At 40.1% G+C, this 22,666-nt stretch overlaps 1 protein-coding gene across 4 annotated transcripts in view; it reads left to right on the forward strand.

Moving 5' to 3' along the window:
* Positions 1 to 378: 378 nt before the first annotated feature.
* LOC143886382 (transmembrane/coiled-coil protein (DUF726)) overlaps positions 379 to 22,666 on the forward strand; it is a 58,315-nt gene continuing 36,027 nt past the window's right edge. For 2 of the 4 annotated variants that reach the window (XR_013253762.1, XR_013253761.1), the window contains exons 1-5: positions 379 to 889; positions 1,741 to 1,822; positions 9,256 to 9,738; positions 17,546 to 17,711; positions 18,059 to 18,211. Coding sequence is in view for 2 of the 4 variants with exons in the window: in XM_077390331.1 (XP_077246446.1) it covers positions 603 to 889; positions 1,741 to 1,822; positions 9,256 to 9,738; positions 17,546 to 17,711; positions 18,059 to 18,211 (1,171 nt within the window). In the remaining 2 variants the exon portion in view is untranslated. The remainder of the gene's footprint in view (positions 890 to 1,740; positions 1,823 to 9,255; positions 9,739 to 17,545; positions 17,712 to 18,058; positions 18,212 to 22,666) is intronic. The other 2 variants (XM_077390331.1, XM_077390330.1) reach the window with 2 other exon arrangements.

Consider the following 22,666-nt stretch of genomic DNA (forward strand, 5'->3'; position numbering starts at 1 on the left):
TCAACCATTGTGGCTGTTCTCAAGTGCCAAAGGCAGCTGTGAAATGGCTTTCCGTGACATTGCATATCAAATCCTCAAATCCCTATTAAAAGTTTCTAAAAGCCTCTATGCCGTATGCATTTCCCAGTACAAATGTAGCGCCACAAATGTCCAAACCAAACACACAAACCAAAAAAAAAAAAGAACCAAAATAAAAATTAAAAAAGCGAAATGATATTCCCCCTTAACGGATAAAATCACCCTTTTAACGGTTTCTGTGAGAATGGTTCACTGCTTAAGGATAAATTCACCCCGTTTAACGTTTTTCGTTGGCGTTAAAACTAAACGAATAACGTTAAAGGGGGGGATTTTATCCGGGAGAAGGGGGGGGGGGGGATATCATTCCCCTAAAAAAACATTGTGTCTCGTTGAGAAGCATAGATCGTAGATGTGGAATTTCTCTATTTGGCGGTTATAACGAGTCAAGGATGTAGACGCGTGAAAAATTGAATGACTTACACCCATTTTGTTCTCCGCTGAATAGAGCGGTAGAGAGAGAAAATCGATCTGTATTGAATTTCTTCATTTCCCAATTTGCAGCTTTGGCTGTTAAGCCTACAAGCATGGCAAAAATCTCCGTACTAACACCTACACAAAAATACGCTGCGGGGGCTCTCCTCGCTCTTGGCCTTCGTCAGGCCCAAATCCACCAAACTCACCCTTTGGGCTCCAATTTCCCCCTTGAAGAACCTGAAACCGAAGACGGAAATGATAATGATGATGGCAGTGGTAGCGGCAGTGGCAGTGGCAGAGGCAGTGGGGTGAGCAGCGCGAGCGTAGAAGATTTTACTTCTGATGATGCCCACCTCTGGACTCACCCTCGTTGTGGCCTACTTCGACCTGTCTTTAGGTATCCTTTTTAGTCTCCCAATTGAAAAATTGAATGCATTGGTGAACTGATTTGAAAGTTTAGTACTTTAGATATACGGGAATTGAATGATTTCATTTGATGGTCATTTGTTGAATTTAGGGCATATGGTGAACTAGTATTGGTACTTTGAATATTTTAGAGATATGGGACTTTAATGATTTGATGTGATGTTCGAACTCATTTGTTGAATTTAGGACATATGCTCTAGGTGTCCTTTTTAGTCTCCCAATTGGAAAATTGAATGCATTGGTGAGGAAATTTTGGTACTTTAATAATTGAGCTAGATCCATGACATATATTAGAGCATTGGGAACCCATTGTTTTCCCCCTTTCCCCTAGTTATTGTCTCTAGGGTTAGTTCGAAGAATTTGGATCACCTGAGATCCTTTGGTTCCCCTTTCTTTAGTTATGGTCTCTAGGATAGGGGTGGTGCTTTGTGCCCTTGATTGTAATATTTTTTTTTTAATATTAATACACTTATGCCTAACCCTAGCTTACCTATCAAAAAAAGGGATTGAATGAATTGATGTGATGGTCGAAATAATTTGTTGCATTTAGGGCTTATGATACCGGTGTCCTTTTTAGTCTCCCATATGAAAGATTGAATGCAATGGTGAACTAGTATTGGTACTTGGATATTTTAGAGATATGGGATTTGAATGATTCGATTTGATGCTTGTATTCATTTGTTTAATTAAGGGCATATGTGATTCTGTTTAATTTTTGAGTCATTTGGCATGGAATCGGCATGGTTTACGCTTGGAAATGAGCTTACTTTATGTAGTCATTACCAGTGAATTGAGGGTAATTCTTTTTCTTGAAATTTGCAGGTTCCTGGAGATTGACTCTAAAGCCTGGCGCGGACTTGAGGAAACTGCATTGCTGGTTCCAGCCAAACATCACATTGGGGCTGTATGTCTCTTCTTAGTTCTTAAACATTTTATCAGCTCTATGAATTAACTGAGCCAGGAATTTTCCTTATACTAGCTTGTGAGATTGCTTCAGATAGAGTCTGATGGTTCTTTATTATAACTGAATTATTCATTGCATGTTGAGGAGTATCCTGTGAAGCTTGATCTTTTATTGCTCAAAGCTTGTAAACAATGTAATTTTAAAATTCAGATCTGAAAATAGCAATAATTTCTGTAAGATTTTCAAAGAACAAGCACTGGAATGCAATGATTTTTAGGACTGGTTTCCAAAAACAAAATCATAATTTTATTTCTCTCTTCAAACTAGAACTGAAAACGAGATATACAAACATCAACTTCATGATTCATACAGAAATTCACAAAATCTAAGGATAGGAAATGAAGAAACACAATGTATCTCAGAAGATCATTGCTGATATCTGAAGAATGGAAGGTGGAAATACAAAACCTTGCACTCGAGGCTCTGGGTCCCGCTCCTCGGCAAGCAAACCGTCACAATGGTGAGGCATCTGCACATCGCTCGACACGAGCAGTGTTCAAACTCCATTGGAGGATTCCTCTTCCCTTCTTGGATCTCCTCCAAGAAACTCCAAGGCTCCGTAAATTACAACTCAATCTCAACTCTCTTAAACTAAACTAACACTACCCCTAGCCCCCTATTTATAGAAAGAACTCCAGCCCCCTTAAGTGGATAACAACTCATCGTTATGGTGATGTGGCATTCCACTTAAGCGCGCGCGCGCACACACACACACACTTAAACTTTACATACAAGTAGTCACAATACATGCTCATCCATGGTACACCAATTACACCACATGCCTCACTTGCCCCCACGTCCACTCCAAATCACACTCTTACGTCCACGCCCAAGCTGATCTACATCAAAACTGTTGTCTTATAGTTATAGACATACCCCACTACTTAGATTCCTGAAGGGTTTCACTATCTCACATTTAAGTAGGCTGCTCCGTTTCAGACTTTGACATTGTGATTTCTACCTTGCTATTGCTTCTTGACGTTGCTCGATTTTAACCTTGCTGCTGCTTCTTGGCCCTAGGTATCACGTCCTAACTCCGACATAAAAGCATGACAATTATTGGGTCAGTAAACCTTGTGAATCTAATCAACATTTTCTTTTGACCACTTACGTATTGATTGACTTCTGTTGGAATATGTAACTTGCCTAAGGGCATTTAGGACTTTGTACATTCCTTTATGTTTTAGTATAAAGATATGAGTCAGGGGGAGATAACCCTAACTCATTTATTTTCTCTGTCTAAACTTTCGGCTAACATGGTATCAAAGTCTTAGGGTTTTCTAATCCCTAGGGTTCTCTATCAGCCTCCATCTTCTCCGCCACCCCCCACCCCTCTCGCTACGTTTCTCCTCCCCTGCGCATAGCTCCTGGTCCTGTACCCCCGCGCAGCAACCCCCCACACATTTTCTACCCAGGACGGAAATTATTTTCCAAGAACGAAATATTTTCTTCCCAGGTCCAAGGATTTGCACCAACCCAAAATTTTCCAAGAAAATATTTTCTCACCAACTCGGAAAACCTTTTCCAGGACCGAGGATTTGCACCCCCCCCCAAAAAATCACTTTCCTGGAAATAAGTTTCCAGGGCTGTGTTTCGCCTTGCATTGGAATTTTTTTTTTTCCAGCCCTCAATTCCTAGGTTTGTTGGTAAGCCTCACACCCCAAGTTTTTCAACCCACATTATTTTTCCTCCTCTTCCTTTCATCCCTTGGTAAACCCTACCACTCTTTTCTCCTTGTTATTATGTGTTAGATCTTCATCTCTTACCCTACTTTGATTCTAGTTTGTCTTTGCGACTCCCTTCTGTGCCTCATGCCTTCCTTCTTGTGAAGCTTCGTCGATGCCCGTCATTCTTGGAGCCGCGTCTAGCTTTCTTGGCGTATCCTAGTTTGTCCACCTATTCTGTTATCTCCTGTTATTCGTCTTGGTTTGGATTGTCTGTTTATTTCTGGCTCCTGTTGTTCGTCCGACACCCTCTTTGGCGTCTTCTTCGTCATCATCTCTCTCTGTGGATGGATCATTCCCACATATCACTACTATTAAGTTGGATGGGACAAACTACGTTACTTAGAAAGCAGCCGTCGAGAAGTATCTTATTGCCTGTGGGAAAGCCTACGTCATTCGTCCTGATCCTCCTCCTACGACGGATCCCACCTTTGATCGATGGGAACAGGAGGATGCTCTTGTTTGTACCCTTCTGTGGCAGAGTATGGCCCCTCACGTCTCTGGGTCCTTGATGCTTCTGCCTACTGCGAAACGGATCTGGGATTAGGTTACTCTTCTTTACTCTGGCGTGGCAAACATTAGTCGGATCTGCTCTACCTATTCTGAGTGGGTGCGTTTTCGCCATGGTGATCTTCCTCTTGCCACCCATTACAGCCAATTCGTTGGCCTCTATCAGCAGCTTGATGTTTACATGCCGCTTACCACGGATCTCACAGAGGCTGCCCGTCAGAGGGATCAGATCCGTGTTGTGCAGTACCTTGAGAGTTTGGGTCCAGAGTACATGCATCTTCGTCAGCAGATTATCGGTTTTGGCGCTATTCCTTCCCTTACTGGGGTTTACTCCCGCGTCCAACAGTGCTCTCCTGGTGATCCAGTGATATCTGTTCCTATTGATGATTCTTCTCTCGCGACCTATGATGGCAGTAGTCGCCCGCCTCGTGGTGGAGCCTCCTCTAGTCGTGGCTGTGGCCGTGGTGGTGGTCGTTCTGGTGGTGGCCGTGGCCGTTCTTTTTGCACTCATTATCAGCGCGAGGGACATTATATTGACCATTGCTATACCCTGCATCCTGAGCTTCGTCAAGCATGCTCGGCTCACATGGGTGCTACTACTGCTTCGGCTTCGGATTGTGCTCCCTCTGCTTCTGTTCCTGCACCAGCTGATTCCACCTATACATTATCCCGTGCCGATTATGAGGAGTTCCAGCGTCTGCGGCTCAGTTCTCGTCCTCCCTTTGCAGGTTTCGCCCAGCCAGGTAGTTCACCCACTACCCTTCTATCTAGCTCAGGGTCAGGGATCATTGACTCTGGCGCATCCAATCACCTGACTGGTAACTCTTCTCAGCTTCATTCTTTTCGCTCTTTCTCGTCTCCCTCTCAGTCTATCACCTTTGCTGATGGGTCCACTACACCTATTACTGGTGTTGGTCATATCTCCCCTCATCCTGCTCTTACCTTATCTTCTGTTTTATGTGTACCAAAATCACCATTTAGTTTACTTTCAGTTAGCCAAATTACTAAATCTCTTCATTGTTCTTTCTCATTTTTCCCATCTTACTGTTTGTTTCAGGATCTCTCGACTGGGAAGATGATTGGAACGGGTCGTGAGGTAGATGGACTCTATCGTCTTGACTGCCGGTCGCCGCCTACTGTCTTACATACCTCTGTGGATACATTTTAGTGGCATTGTCGCCTGGGGCATCTTTCACTTCAGCGGCTGCAGCAGACTTCTCTGGTTCCCGGACCTTTTTCTAGTTTTCAGTGCGAGTCCTATGAACTCGGGAAGCACCGTCGTGTGTCGTTTCCGTCCCGGATTATTAGTCGAGTGTCTAGTCCATTTGAATTAGTCCATTCTGATGTATGGGGACCCTCTAGGGTCGCGTCTAGTACTGGCTTTCGGTATTTTATTATGTTTATTGATGACTTCTCACGCATGACCTGGTTATATTTACTGAAGAGTCGATCCGACGTGTTCTTTGCTTTTCGCACATTTCATTCTGAAATTAAGAATCAATATAATTGCAATATTAAATGTCTTCGTACTGACAATGCTAGAGAATATTTTTCTGATACTAATGGCTTTCAATCCTATCTCTCCCAACATGGGATTTTACATCAGTCTTCATGTGCGTACACTTGTCAACAGAATGGTGTTGCTGAGAGGAAACTTCGTTATTTGCTTAAAGTAGGTCGCACTCTTCTTTTTCAGATGAGTGTTCCTAAGGCATACTGGAGTGATGCCCTTCTCACGGCGTCTTTCTTAGCAAATCGCCTTCCTTCCTCTGTCTTAGAAGGTGCCTCTTCTTTCGAGATTTTATCTCCTAGTAAGGAACAGTTTCCTCTGACACCTCGTGTATTTGGATGTGTTTGTTTTGTTCATCACCTTGGACCTGGCGGTGACAAACTTGATCCCCGGTCTGAGCTTTGTGTCTTTCTGGGGTATTCCCGTACGCAGAAAGGCTATCGTTGCTATAGCCCTCGTCTGCGTCGCTGGTTTGTCTCAGCCGATGTTACGTTCTTTGAGTCTGAGGCATTCTTCCAACATGGCGCAGCATCTTTCACCCCTTCTCTCGAGCCCGAGGTTTCGCTTCCCTTACCAGATCTACTTGCTTCTCTTCCGTCATCTCCTATTTCTGTGAGGCCAGCTTCTGCAACTTCTACTTCTTCTGCCACGTTGGAGAAGCCAGCTCCACCTAAAATTACACAGCAGTATCAGCGGCGCCAAGTTACAGATAGGTCTCTTCTACCTCCTCTCGCATAATCATCTTCTGAGCCGATGATCCCTCTCTCCCGCTCTCAGGTATCTTCTCTTCCGCCTTCCTCTGTTGTTTCTGATTCTCCTAATGCATCTCGTACGAGATCCCGTTCCACCGCACATCCTATTTCGAATTTTGTTTCTTATGATAAGCTCACCAGTACCTTCCAGAGCTTTGTTTCCTCCTTGTCTCATATGTCTTTACCACAGTCAGTGGCTGAGGCTCTTGACCATCCTGGTTGGCGTGATGCTATGAACCTAGAAATGAGCGCTCTTCATAGTAATGATACATGGGATCTGGTTTCCTACGCGCTGGTGCCCGTCCTGTTGGTTGTCGGTGGATTTTTTCCATCAAATACCTCTCTGATGGTACCGTCGAGCGCTTAAAAGCACGGTTAGTCGCGAAAGGATACACTCAGACTTTTGGTGTTGACTACACTGAGACCTTCAGTCCCGTTGCGAAAATTCCCTCTGTCCGTATGCTCCTGTCTCTTACTGTTAATCATAGCTGGCCCCTTCATCAGCTGGATGTGAAGAATGCCTTCTTCCATGGCGACCTGACTGAGGAGGTGTATATGGAGCAACCACCAGGGTTTGTTGCTCAGGGGGAGACTTCCTCCTACGTGTGTCGCCTACGCAAGTCACTCTATGGCCTCAAACAATCTCCGCGTGCGTGGTTTGGGAGATTCAGTGATGCAGTCATGCGCTTTGGCATGAAACAATGCGCAGTGGATCACTCAGTCTTCAGTTATCACTCTTCAGCTGGGTGTATTTTGTTGATAGTTTATGTGGATGACATAATCATCACAGGGAGCAATTCACAAAGTATACAACGTTTGAAAACCTTCTTGCAAAAGGAATTCTCTGCTAAGGATTTGGGTCAGCTCAGGTATTTCTTGGGGATAGAGGTTGCTCGTTCTTCTAGAGGCTTGTTTCTATCACAGAGAAAGTATGTCTTGGACTTGCTAAAAGAAACAGGCAATCTTGGAGTTAAACCAGCTTCTGCACCCATGGATCCTAATGTGAAACTCGTTCCAGAAGAAGGAGAGTTGTTGGAGGATCCTGGCAGGTATCGCAGGCTTGTCGGTAAACTTATATATATCTCACGCTTACTCGGCCAGATATTTCATATGCTGTTGGAGTTGTCAGTCAGTATATGAGCTCTCCACGTACTTCTCACTGGGCTGTGGTGACACAGATTCTCAAGTATTTGAAGGGGCTCCAGGGAAGGGATTGATGTTCAAAAGACATGGCCATATGAAAGTTGAAGGCTTCTCTGATGCAGATTGGGCTGGATCCCCAGCAGATAGACGGTCCACCACTGGGTATTGTACATTTGTAGGTGGCAATCTTGTTTCATGGAAGAGTAAGAAGCAGGATGTTATAGCTAAGTCCAGTGCAGAGGCTGAATACAGGGCAATGGCACAGACTAGCACGGAACTTATTTGGCTACATTCACTTCTTTCTGAAATTGGCTTCATTTCAGCTTCTCCTTCGCAACTTTATTGCGACAACAAAGCTGCAATATACATTGCCAACAATCCAGTCTTCCATGAGCGCACCAAGCATATTGAAGTGGATTGTCATTTTATCCGTCAAAGAATCCAGAAAAGAGAGATTTGCGCTGTGTTTACTCGGTCAGGGGACCAATTAGCTGATATGTTTACAAAGTCCTTAAATAAGTCAAAATTGAGTGATATATGTAACAAGCTAGGAATGTATGATATCTACATTCCAGCTTGAGGGGGAGTGTTGGAATATGTAACTTGCCTAAGGGCATTTAGGACTTTGTACATTCCTTTATGTTTTAGTATAAAGATATGAGTTAGGGGGAGATAACCCTAACTCATTTATTTTCTCTGTCTAAACTTTCGGCTAACAACTGCTAGCCATAAAATCCGCATGCAACACTTACCTACACCTTACTCGTGGCCTCTACAGGTTATACTGAAAAAACTCATCAGAAAGTGGGCAGGTTACACATTAGGGATCGTATTTGTTTTTACTCAATTATCAGGAGTAACTTTTAATCAAATCAATAACTCTCTTTCTGTTTAATATTGGGAGTTTTTTTTTATGTCGTACTGTTACTTATGTTCCTATTATTTTTGATATTAAGATAAACTCTCAATTTAATCAGTTTTGCCTATAATGTTAGGCAGAAATATTTAGGTCTCAAATTTGGAGGCAGTGTGCACTGTAGTTATGGACGCAATACAAGTCAGTCTTTATTTGAAAGATGTTTGTTTTGCATTCCAATGATGCAAAATAGTTTCTCATAATTCTTATCTGAAATTTCTATATGCCCCCCATCTTTAATCAGATTACTGTTAATGGGAAGAGTGATGGTCGCAGAGATTTTTATTGAATGCTCAAGTGTTTGTATCTCCTTTTGCAAAAACTTTTTTAATTAGTTTTCATTAGACCATAGTTGAGAGCAAGGTATTTCCAGCAAGAAGGAAACATTTCACCTCAGGTTGTTGCATCTATGATCCTAGGAATCATTATTATTATTATCTTTATTTGCACAAAGGCTCGACATCATCTATGATGGGTAGAACCATCCTGTTCTGAAAATCATGGAGCTTAGCATTGCCTCCCCACCATTTTTTAAAAATTTCGTCCGAAATCCGAAATCAATAAATTTCGGATTTTGGTTTCAATTTTGCCCGAAATTAGGTCTTTTTCACCAAAATTTGAAAAAAAAAAGGGGTTTCGGTAGGTGCCGAAACCGAAAACACATGCTCCCCACATATGTGTAACTTTATGATTTTTAAAAACTACAAATCTACAATGGCTTTCCCAAGTTGATATCTTAAAGTTACTGCCCATTTTCATCCTTTTACTTTCAATAAAGAATATTGATTCCTGTCTCAATTTTTTTATCTGTTTTACAGTTTTTGAGGATACTGTCAGAAGAAACTGACGAATCTTCTTCGGAAAGAATGGATCAGGAACTTGCTTTGGCAAAAGGTGTCGATGCTATGGCAATGAGTTTGGAATTTACTACTGTTTCACCTAAGGAATCCGAGGAGAAGCACCATGATAATGAACCTGAGAGCCATCAGAAAACTTCCACCAGTGAGATGCAATCAGTTTCTGAAGTAGGAGTTGTTCAGTCTGAAACATTTCAAGTGACAAATTCTACAACACAGTCCAACCTGGAATGTGATGAGAAATCTGTGCTAGATGGGATGCAGTTCACCTACCAGCGGAAAGTGGCAGTTTTGTTTGAGCTTCTTTCTGCCTGTTTAGCTGATGCACCTAAAGATGACAAAAAATCTTCTAAATCTTCTCGGCTGAGAAAAGGCTATGATGCTCGCCATCGTGTCTCTCTACGGTTGTTGGCGACATGGCTTGATATCAAGTGGATAAAAATGGTTTGTCTATTCAAACTGGTCGTTTTATGCAAGCTAAAATTTCTAATATACCGTTGTAGTTGCTCTTTAGTGTTGATTGATTGCTACACATGTTATGACAGTTAAACATGTTTAGTGTTCTTTTTCTTTATCATAGGATAGTGACATTAGATTGACTTAGTCTGTGTTACCATCTGTAACTCCTTAATATCCAACTTCCCAATACTTTTCTCGCTTATTCAATTTCATTCAAAGGATTTTATTTTATACAATTATAAATTCTATTAGTTTTCCATTTTCATTTTGAACATCAACGTTCCTTTCATTCAAGGTTACTTTTATTTATTTTATCCAGGATCTGTGCCTATTTCTTCGATGTTAATTTAATTAATATAATGTTTATTTATGCTGACCTTAATACAACAGGTTGAGGACATGAAAATATATCTGTTATTGTTGGTGTTAAAGGTGCATATGGACACATTATGTTTGTGGTATTTTTCTGTATTTGTCAAGGGTATACTTGTGATGTCCTCGGAGCATTCATATACCGATTGATCATACTGGTAGCATATGTGACGTCAGGACCAGTCAATGAAAAGTGTAGAAGGCGACCCACCAATCTCTGAAGCTGCCCATTATCTTGTAGCACCTCTCCATCAGTTTCACTTAGTTTATAATTAGGATCTATTAGAGTCTTTGTAGCCTTTGTTCCAAGTTTCACTGTCATTTAGAAGATAAAGAGGGTACTTTCTCTGCAAAATAAATGAGCCTTTGACCTCACTACTTCAATTCCAAGGAATGCGTTAGGCAAGGCCCTTTAAACTTGTCCCATACCAGGCTAGGTCCCACCCAGTCCCATACCTAGGCGGGCCTCCACTCAGGACCGTAACATATGTCTCCTATCCTACATGCCTGGTTTCAAATTTTGGCTGAGATGTCTCGTTTCGGCTGAAATCTGTTGATTTCGGTTGAAGCCGACATGGAATTTACATAGAACTGGAAATTTACAGGAGTTTGCCGAAATTTTGTTTTCACGCTTATTAACGAGATTTCCATCAAAATTTCAAAGATTTCCACCAAAATTGCTGAAATTTCTACCGAAATTTTTAAAACACAATTTTTTAACTGAATTTTACATTATTTCAACCGAAATTTCCACCGAAACCGAAATATTTCAATATCGGCAGTGGCCGAAACCGACACTGAAACCGAAATTAAAACCTTGCCTACTGTAGACACCCAATTTCCGGGAACTGGCTCCCACACCTACGTGTAGTGGATGGGGGCCATCAGTAACTTGGACTATGTCTCGTCCTAAAAGTAGTTGATACGAAGAAAAGAAAGGAAGAGATCCAGTCATATGATTAGAAGCTCTAGAGTCAATGACCTAGGAGGGAGAGTTGGTATGGTGTGCGGAGGCATGAATACCAGACTGAACATGTTCAGATGAGGCAGAGACAAGTGTGCGGAGGCATGAATATTTTTCTAAACATGAGCAGATAAGGTAGAGGCTGGTGTGCTTTCCATCTGAGATAGAAGGGGGCTCAGACACATACTCTCTGTCCTAACTGAAGCTAACATCTCAGGAGATGTGCGTGTTAAAGGTACTCGTCTGGACAAGTGGAGTGGTGGCTGCCATGTGTTGATTAGGTTTCTGAGACTAACCCCTTTTAGTTACCCACGTAGGCTTCCCAACCGCGCTACCGCGAGTCTCTTTTGTATGCCAGTCTTCCCACAGTGAGATCACCTCAGACTATCCTTTTCCTCCCCCCTTTTTTTGGTGCTGCCCCTACCACTTCTTCCTTGTGCAAAGGCTGTCCTATCACTAGGGGGTTGCTGCATCACAATCCTTCTACTTTCTTTACTCTGTATTAAGGACTAAACTTAACCCAGACCAAGAATATCTCAGCTAAGAATCTGAATCCTAGGGATTTAAACCTACCGTGAATTCATGTATCTGATTATGCTCAGTCAATTTTCTAAACTCTTCTCCTCCAGGCACATCCTTCCATTGTATATGGTCTGCTAGTGATCCAATTCTTCCCACTTCCTCTAAAGAAATGCAAAATACTTGGCAACATTTTTCTCCCCTTCGCAAAGAATCCCAATAGCTTGCCTGAGTTGATTAACTCTGGTAGGATTCTTTCTCTGGGAATAAAACTTGGTCACACGATCCCATATCAGTTTGGCAGTAGAAAGAAAATATCAGTGTGGTAGATAACTGCCTGGAACTAACAAGCATGACATGATCAAGTTCTCCTGTTCCCACATGGCATCAGTACACAGTTTCAGTATTTGCCCAGTCAAGTAGCCTAACCTTCCTCTCCTTGCGATCCTGGCGATTTACATTTTTTCCATCTAAGACCACTCCTAGTAGTTCGTTCCATCTAGTTTAACTGTTGTAATCATGGTATTGGGGGTATCACCCATCCCTTTTGCACCATATCCAATTCTTGGGACCTCGATTGGCCTACTGAACTCACTGGAGTTGGCATCTTGGCTGTCAGACAATTCAGCCAACCCTAGTTGAGAATTAAACAGTATCTGGTCACACCCTATACATGATCCAACCACCACTGGTCGCCTTACTGTGATCTACGAATGAAACACACAATGGGGCCATTAAATGGATGGAGAAAAAATCACATCTCCGACCATTAAAAAAATACAGCTCCCTCCACACATCTCCAAATCCAGTGAAATCACTTTTATTCTCTCAGGTTTTTTAGTCCCCTCAAAACTTCACCATTTTCGCTTGAAAAGTTCTTGATCAAGAAAATTACATCAATTTTTGTAAAAAGTTTTTGAGAAAATGTCAGAAACAAATATTTAAATGATCTAAAAAAATAACAGAAGTCTTGAAAAAACCTGTTTTGTCGACTTGTAGCATTGCTTGGCTTCAAGGCATTGCCTTCCGGCTATTGACATAAGTCTATATGATGATATCACTCTTTTGTGTGAGAAAGAAAATAAAAGAAAAATGGAAAATATGAGCGAAACCAGTTTTGATACCGCATAGAAATGATAAAAATCACTATTCAAAAAAGAAAAGAAAAAGAAATGATAAAACCAAATGTAGACGAGAACGACTCCCCGTCTATGACAAATTTTTATTAACATAAGAATGCTGATAATTACAAGTATACCCTTATGACCCTCATAATTACAATTATACCCTTCCACAGGTACTAAGCATGTTGATATGCCTATGGATCTGAATGTTAAGCTACCGAAGGATCAAGTAAAGATCTTTGAGGAGCCTAGCAGGTATAGATGTTTGGTTACTTGTAGCATTGTTTGGATTCAAGGCATTTCCTTCCGGCTATTGACGTAAGTGTACATGATGACCTCACTCTTTTGGTGCAAGGGAGAAAATAAAGAAAAAAAAATGAAAATATGAGGGAAACCAGCTTTGATACCATGTAGAAATGATAACAACCAATGTAGAGGAGAGCGACTCCCCCTCTAAGACGAACTTTTATTAACATAAGAATGCTCATAATTAGAAATATACACTTTTGACCCTCTTATTACAATTATACCCTTCAATAGGTACTAAGCATTGTTGATATGCCTATCGATCTGAATGTTAAGCTACCAAAGGATAAAGTAGAGTTCTTTGAGGAGCCTAGCACGTATAGATATTTGATTGGGAAGCTTATTTACTCGTACTAACATTGCCTTTGCAGTAGTGTGGCAAGTCATTTTATGTATTCTCCCATAATTTCTCACTAACAAGTAGTTCAGTGCATCTTACATTATTTCAATGGTGCTTCTGCTAATGGCTTTATTTTCAAGTGCAACTAGTTGTTTGGGTGTTGAGAGTTATTCTAATGATGATTGGACATTATATACCTCAGATAGTTGATCCACTAAAATATTTTACATTTGTTGAGGGGAACTTCTCATGGAAAACTAAAAGCAGAGTGTGGCTGCCAGGTCGAGTGCAGAGGTAGAGTATAGGAGCAATGGCTCATATTACTTGTCTGTTTTGATAACTCCGATGTTTGAGATGAGATTCAATGCTGAAGAGCTAATGAAGATGTTTTGTAACAACCGAGCAGCTACTTATATAGTAAGGAATTTAATATTTCATGAGATGACTAAACATATCGATGTAGGTTATCATTTTAATCGGGAAAAATTCTTAAGCAAATAAATATTTATTTCATATGTAAAGTCAAAATACCAGTTGGTAGCATAGTTATTGATTCTTTTTCGGTGGGCGTTTTGTTTTGCTCACTGGAATGGAACCTTCCAATACCTTGTCCATTCTGGGGTTTCTTTTGGAAAAGATGCTACAACCGGTGGAATCTTTTTTAAATAGTTCAAAATTTCAAAGAAATGGGCTTTGCAAAAGTGTGAAAATGAGAGGTTGTGATGTGTTTTTAACCTCCCATTCATTTGGGATGGTTAAAAGATATCAAATGCCTCTCAAATGTCTATAAAACTATCACCAAGTAGGATAAAAAGGAAATCCCCAAAAATACTACATTTATGATTTTTTGGCAAAATTCCTGGAACGAACCGTAATAAACCAGACTTACTAGAATTGACTGGAATCATGGTTTTAAATTTCCACCGAAACTGACATGAAACGCCCGAAATGTTTTTGTTTCCATCCTCTTCGAAATGATACCGAAACCAAAATAGTAAGTGCATTAGTAGGATATTATATCAGTACGTGTTACATAATTATTTTATGATGAATTTCTTGCGAAATGTGATTTATGTATTGTGTATAAATATTTATATGAATTATATGTGAAATGTGGTATGAATTGAATTACCTGACATGCGCAACTATGAATGTCACTAAGTGTTCGATGTTATTAAACCATTATGGATGCTTGTCTAGCTTATGTAGTGGTTTCGAAGTATATATTTGTGCTTATTCTATCATTACCTGAAGTTTCATCTTAAAATTGTATCATTTGCTTATGTTTCCACACGTTTCCGTAATTTTATAGTGCTTCCACTAAAGTTTCCAACCGTAACCAAACCCGAAATTGAGATTAAAAACCTTGAATTGAATAGGCTTGGACAGAACTAAACACAAATCCTAATGGTTTGTTCTGCATTCTATTCCGTTTTCCATTTCGAAACAGAATGTTCCAGGCGTAAGAGAACGACATTTATAACTACGACTTGATAGACATATTTACTAAAGCACTTGATGATGACCAGTTCTAGAAGATTTGATCCAAGCTAGGCGTGAGTGACTTTTATGCTCTATCTTCAGGGGGAGTGTTGAATTTTATTTTCATTTCTTTATCTTTATTACTTATGATATATGTTTAGATTAGTCATTTTCCTTTTTCACTTTTGAGAGTCCTAGTATGGAATTTCTCATTTGCTATATTAATAAAACATGAGAAAAGTTGTGAGGCTTGATTGAACATTTCCCTCAACCTCATGACTTTTCTCTTTTCCCTCTCTTCTCTTTGTTTTCTCTCCTCCTTCTCTCTTCTTGTCTTCCATTTGCAATGTTCATTTATTTTTCCTCTCTTCATATATTCTAACTTAAATAGGATATTTAAGAAATAGGTTTAATGTGAGAAAATGTCGAATATAGTTTTAGTGGATGAAAATTACTATCGATCCGTATTTAAAGTATAATGGAGTTACATTTTCTCTCTTCAAAACTCCTAAAGTGTAAGTCCTCAAACGTTATTACTTTTACTAAAAAGAAGGATACATAAGGAATATGGAGGGGTTGTTATGGCCAATAAAAAGAGAATGCAATGAAAAAAAAACGAACACATCACTAGGGAAACACCTCTCCTATATAAACATTTCCTACTAGTACCTTAAATTTCTTGAGAGTTCACTACATCATTAGTGCTTTGAGGCTTTGTGCATCAGCATTGAGGTTGTAAGTTCAGTGCCGGCTGACCTACCAAACAAATAATAGTTCGTCAAGGGATTTGCGCAAACCTGGGAGAGTTCCCGACTCAAGTCAAGTATCTCCACATTGAAATTTGCCCATCTGCAAGGGTCAAGTGATCTTTGATGCCCAAATGCTTGCCTCAGATGAGCTTATCACCAAACAAAAGACTTTGGAGAATTTTCTATAACTACACAAAGACCAAAAGGAGGGTGAAAACTTCTGCTTGAATTCAATATTCCAATGGGTGTAGGAGAAAACTTTGATGATTTCGAAAACAACATCCATAAAGGCACCGGCAGTGGCGGGGCTCAGATTGCCTTTAATGCTCTCGTCAGAATACGATTTGAGAATATTAGGTGGTTGCGAAGACCATGTGGCGATATTCTTGTTGGCATTTGGATGTCTGCACACAATTTCCTTTCATATGCATAATAGATCTACAGGTGACAACCCCCGAAATTCCTTTAAATAAAAGCCCAACTGGTCATGTATAACTCATTGTCTACAACCAAGTTCTATGGGGACTTCAAATATCAAATGAGAATTACTGTATTCCTGTCAATCCACTTAGTCTTAAACACCATAAACAGCGTGGTTCTCCAAAGAATTTTACCTTTGCCAATGAAATGGTCTTTGCTCCACCCTTGCCAATGAAAGTGTCTCTGCCCCAACTGACACGAAGATCTATGACGGATGCCGGGAACATCCAGGGTACAATAAAAAATATCTTCAAAGAGATTACTAAACCTTCACTGCAACCTTGTAATGAATAAAAGGATTAAAGAGTTACTCTTTATTCAAAGAAACAAAAAGGATTATCAAGTTACTCCTCTTTCCAACATAAGAAGCACATATTTGCAAGACAATTCTTTCTCTTTAAAACTTAATGCTATGAAGCACGGGTACGGGTACGGGGTGCGGGTACGACACGACACGGGTACGTGGGTACGTGATTTGCCAAAAAAACTGGGTGCGGGTACGTTCGGGTACGCCGAATATAATAATATATTTTAATATTTTATTATATATTTATAAATTAAAAAATAATAATTGTAGAGCAATCAAATAACAATAACATCACCAAAATATCTTCAAAGAGTTGACTAAACCTTCACTGCAACCTTCTAACGAATAAAAAGACTAAAGAGTTACTCTTTATTCAAAGAAAAAAAAAAGGATTATCAAGTTACTCCTCTTTCCAACATAAGAAGCACATATTTGCAAGACGATTCTTTCTCTTTAAAACCTCATTAATATTTATGCCTGACCTCCAATTTTTACTTGTAAATATAAAACTTTTACTGCCCACCATCGAAGAATATTCTAGCAGCTCTCTATTAGTTTTGTTTGGCTGTCCATCTGTTTACGATTTTATTGTTGGATCAGTATTAATCCATTACCTACGAGAAGAGGTTGGTTTTACCTCTACATAAGAAAAAATAATCTATACTATATATAATGGGAAAACATGGGTGACCCCCGAGATTATTTAGATCCTTATAAATGCAAAGTCTCCTTTAACTATTACAGACCTTATCAATGTAAATTTCTTTATCACTATTAAATATCGTATGCACGTAAATTTCTCTATAGCAATCAAATGTCTGAATAGTTGTTTAACACCTAAAACTTTTAAGCTCTAGATCTATTTTTACCTCCTAAGAATTTATTCTTTAAAGCTTTTAAGCTCTACTTCTATTTTTACCTCCTTAGAATTTACTCTTAAAATCATACATTTTTCACATGAATTGTGCATTGCACATGCTATTTTCCTGTAATAATGAGTCATTAATTTCATCTACCTCAAGTCTGGAAATTTAACTTTCTAAATGGCTTAATATCACCATTGAAATTCACCTGTATCACTCATACTTAAATGTTCTCACCAACATAAAAGAATGTGACAATATAGTAAGTAGTAACCCTTTTTTTTAGGAAGCTATGGAGGTAATGGTTGCTTGCTCTGCAATGGCTGTGGCAAAAGAAGAAGCTGGTGCAGAAGAAACTGAATCCACAAAAAGCACATGGTCGAATTGGAAACGTGGTGGCATCATTGGTGCAGCCGCATTGACCGGAGGAACATTGCTAGCCATTACTGGAGGTATTATATGTTTGAATTTTCTATCAAGATCTAGAAATCAGGTTTTACATCTCTTAAACAAATGCCTAATAATTGAGTGCTGCTATGGAGACCGAGAGTGGAGCCGGGAATGGAACCTAACAAATCCCTACATGCCACATGGCATGAGAAGGGTAGTTTTGTCATTTCAAGGGATAAAAAGCCAAAAATCAAGGAACAAGATTGCTAAAGTGTAAATAGGCTATTTGTTCGGTTCCACTCTCCGTCCCCTGCTCGGTTTCCATATCATCATTCCTAATAATATGATTTTTTTTTGAATGGTAATATGATTGGGTTAACCTTATAGTTTGCATTTTTTTCTTTGACAGGTTTAGCTGCCCCAGCAATTGCCGCAGGATTTAGTGCTTTAGCACCAACATTAGGCACCCTTGTCCCTGTCATTGGAGCAAGTGGGTTTGCGGCAGTAGCAACTGCTGCAGGATCAGTTGCTGGTTCAGTTGCTGTTGCTGCGTCATTTGGAGGTTAAGAATGCTTTACATTGATCTATTCTCTTATTTGAACTGTTTTTTTTAGCAAAGAACTCTCTACAGGCTTTTGAAACCCAAACCATGCTTGTCTAATCATGAAAAATCAATCACGATGTTTTTGAATGGAATTCTTTTAGATCAGATTGCTTAGCTACGTTGGAATCTGTAGCCTCACTGCCCGGATATTTGCTTCCATCAATTTGATGTATTTCTTATTAAACGAGGAGTCGTCATGAGATGGGAATTGGGTTGGGGGTGCCATAGAAATGTTATATGATGGTTTACTGTTTAATTACGAAGACATTTGTTGATTCAATATTTTCATGTGAGATGAATTGTAGTTTTCAAGAAAAATGGATGACATTTTCCTGATTTAAATTATCGAATAGCCTTTTTCCTTAAATAAATATGACTGTACTTCTCCTAGTAGGTAAAGTTCGTATGAAAAAAATATTTTTTGCAACTGAAGGAAGAATAGCTAGTCTCCATTGATTAAAGGTTTTAAAAGGTTATAGTACTATGGCTTCTGTGATACCTAATGCACATTGGCTCATCTTGGGGCTGAATCAGCCCACTTCAGGTGGCGAACCTGCTCTAGAACTCTAACAGAACTTGAGGGTGGATTCTTGTAGGTAGTGTACTTCACCTTCTGTAGGGAAAACGACCCATCACTGTTTGAAATAGTTGTTTTTATGCATTATGTTATACTTTGTACACACTCTTGGGGTATGGCATTTTGACCTTTCTGTTATTGTACTCATGTATGTGTTTGTATTTGTTTTTAAAATTTTGTTCTTTCATTTTGTGAAAAGTCCTTATTAAAGGAAAAACTAGAAAATACAAAGAGACAAAAAGATTACGAACTGATCTTGTATTGGGTGATTAAGATTTTTCCAAACAAGAGACTACTCAAGAATCAGCTTCTATGGCTGACCACTTGACGTCATGAGGCTAGATGACCTTGTAAACTGAACACAGTCTACCGTGATCTGTTCGTTTTTTTTTCTCTTCTTAACAATGGCTCCCTCCATCATACCGCAACCCAAATTGCTCTCGGTTTGCAAGCAGAAGCTCTTGGTCTGCTTGCAGCAGCTATTGATTTGTAGTCAAAGTGCTAAACAACTCTCGGGTCCACAATGATAAGCAACTCTCGTGTTTTTTTATAGCTTCAGGCACCAAGTCTTGGCTCTTGCAGAAAAAAACTCATGTCTGTAATCGTTTGGAAATGGGAGAGCTGCCTCCTTTCCCGTTTTTCATTTACTTGTAGCAAAAGTAGAACACATAAAACCAATAAAAAAGACACCTTTGTCCATGCGAACTAATGCCCATTTATACATCAACTTCTAAGAGAGAAAAAAAGGTCTAATATAAATCTATAAAAGACGTCTACTTGTTTTTCTGTTTTCTAGAAAATCCAATAAACGAACTAGACGTTTTCTCTTGAAGTGTTTCCCAAGGTGGGAAAACACCTTGCTAACCAATTTTAGACAGCTAGGAAACTATGTAGCCTTCCCTTATCCTTTTGGGGACTATTATACCAACGGTCGTATTTGGCCATAAACCTCATGGATCATGGCTCCTCCCCCCTTTGGGGAATTTTTCTACTGCAAAATTAGCAATTGAGATGGGGAGGCCTGTTGGCCCCACATATCTACATGCCTACCTTGCTTGGCTCGGTTGGGTCCCCCATTTCCCATCGCTTCACCTTCTGCTTAGGACCTTCTATCAGCCTTCTTTTGTTTGAATGCATCCAAGCTATTTCTTGCGTCTGAGAACTGCCTTTGACCCTACGTTGGTCATGGCTTTGCTTGTGCTTTCACCGAGTTTGTTCTCACTGTGTCTTGGCCAACGGTTACACTGCTCCACTAATCTCCTTGGAGTTACATCTCGGTCGGCGATGATGTTCCTTCCTGTCAACAATGTCACATGAGTTTCGGCTTTTAGCATCAGCAACGGAAATTTTCTTCAGGCATTGACCATCCTCTTATCCTGGGTTGCCGAGATAAGGTATTTCACATCTCCAATGATTCGGTTCGCTTTGATGATATACTCTTTTCCATCTTTCACGAGCTTTTAATTTTTCTCCCTTCAACACATAATCACTTCTCTACCCCACTGATACGGCCTACCGAGGATTACTTGGCAAACATCCAATGATACAGGCTACGGAGGTTTTTTCAAATCGCCGATGGGCTTAAAACAAGGAAACCCTCTCTCACCCTCCTCTTTGTTATTGTAGCTGAAACCTTGAGTAGTCTTATTGAGAAAGGAAAATCATGTGGCCTAATTGAAGGAATTAAGATCAGGGAGAATGGAACACAAGTTTCCCAACTTCAGTTTGCTGACCCAACTTCAGTTTGCTGACCATACCCTTTTGTTTAGCTCTTCTAATGTGATGAAAGTGATGAACATGAAAGCCATTTTACGATACTACGGGCGAATTTTCATAAATCCAGAGCATTTAGGATACACTTGGAGGAAGAAGTGTTGCATGGGTTGGCGTGTGTTATGGGGTGCAAGGTAGACTCTCTCCCCATTTCTTATCTTAGCTTACCTCTTGGGGTTGGCAAAGCCAAGAAGATGAGTTGGGATCACTTAGTGGAAAGGGTGGAAAGAAGACTTGACACATGGAAAAGAAATATGGTGTCTAGGGGAGGAAGGATTACCCTCATTAAAGCAGTGCTAGCGAATATTGCGATCTATCAATTGTTAGTTTTTAAATGCCACATCAGTGTGGTTAATAGAATAGAATAAATTCAGAGACATTTCTTTTGTGTGTGTGTGAATGTGTGTGTGTGTGGGGGGGGGTTCAGATGACAAGCGAGGTATTTCGTTGGTCAAGGCAGAGTCCTTGGAATAAGTTCAGAAATGGCTGTGGAGATTTGGTTTGGAGGAATTGAACCTTTGGGTTAGAGTAATTGAAGGTAAATATGGATCGTTACCAGGCAACTTGGGGATCAGTGGATAACTTTAGATATCATGGGCTGACAATATGTAGAGATATTTTGAAATTCAGTCACTTGTTTGAAGCTGGCATCAAATTTAGAGTTTACTTGGGGGATTTTTTTTTCTATTTTGGCTAGATAAATGGTGTTCAAATCATGGAAGCAGGATTCTTCCCTGGGAGCCTTTGATTCCCGCTTCGATTCCCGCTTTCAATTCCCGCTCTGGCAACCTTGAGTAGGATTTTTTCCTGGTAGCCTTCGATTCCCGCTTTCGATTCCCGTTTTGATTCCCGCTTTCGATTCCCGTTTTGATTCCCGCTTTCGATTCCCGCTCTGGCAACCTTGGTTCAAATCGGTCTCTTAAAGAAATGTTTTCGGTTTTGTTTTCTATTTCAAGGTAAAGGATGGATTGTGAAGGATAATATGGCGAGGAGGAATGTAGTAGTTTGGAAGCCTCTATTTAGAAGTAATTTCTTTGATCATGAACTCCAATCTATCGCCAGGATGTTGGAAATGCTTGAGAATGGCTACATTAAACAGAATGGGGAAGACAAAAGGATATGCATATGGAATACATCCTGGAGACTTTTCTGTAAAATCTTTTTATCATCATCTAGTGCCTCGTCCAGTATCCTTTAGAGCAGCTATAGTGTGGATATTCCAGGATCCTCCTCGGGTGTGCACTTTGGGTGGGTGGCTCTTCGCGAAAGAATTCAAGCGGTAGACTTCTTGTGCAAAAGAAGACTCTTATTATTTATCACTGTCCATTATGTATAGAAGCAAGAGAAAGCGTAAATCTTCTCCTAATGCATTGTAACGTTGAAAGAGATATTTTCGGAAAATTGCTTAGTAGATTTGGCATCAATTGGGTTTTTCTTGAAAAGCTCATTGACCTAATTCAGGGTTGGGCGGCAGCTACATGGAAGAAGAAGGGTAAGATCTTATGAAATGCTACAGTATTTAAGGGGAGTTCTAAAAGTTCCGCCTTTTTGTTTATAAAGGTAATTGCCCTTACGATATCTTAGGTAAAATCCCTTCCCGCTTATGGGTTTGTTTCAGCCTATGATCTATGGGAAGCGTGGAGTGAGGTGTGTAGCAGCGTGGAAATAAAACATAAGGTGGTTCAAGATTGGATTCCCCCTGTGCCAGGTCTTTTAAAACTCAATTTTGATTGCTCAAGCTTGGGGAATCCGGGGCTGGCCGGGGATTGGGGCCGTATTGCGAAATGAGCGAGGAGAGGTTATATGGACTTTTGTGGGGTCCCTTGGGGTGGAGGATTCATCGGAAGCTGAGGTGCACGCAATGCACCAAGGATTGAAGTTGATAGTGAGAGATAATCTGAACAAGGTGTTGTTGGAAGGGGGCTCTTTGAACGTTATTCGCTGGCTAAATGGGTTGCAAAAGCCGCCTTGGAGATTGATAAATTTTTTGATGAGAGGTTTGATTGGAAGAGTTTGTTATCCCCATCTTTTTGGCATGTCCGCTGATTAGCTAACTCAGTAGT

Source organism: Tasmannia lanceolata, unplaced genomic scaffold (assembly GCF_043159265.1).
Source record: "Tasmannia lanceolata isolate RefF3 unplaced genomic scaffold, GAP_Taslan_0.1 ptg000011l, whole genome shotgun sequence".
NCBI lineage: Eukaryota > Viridiplantae > Streptophyta > Magnoliopsida > Canellales > Winteraceae > Tasmannia > Tasmannia lanceolata.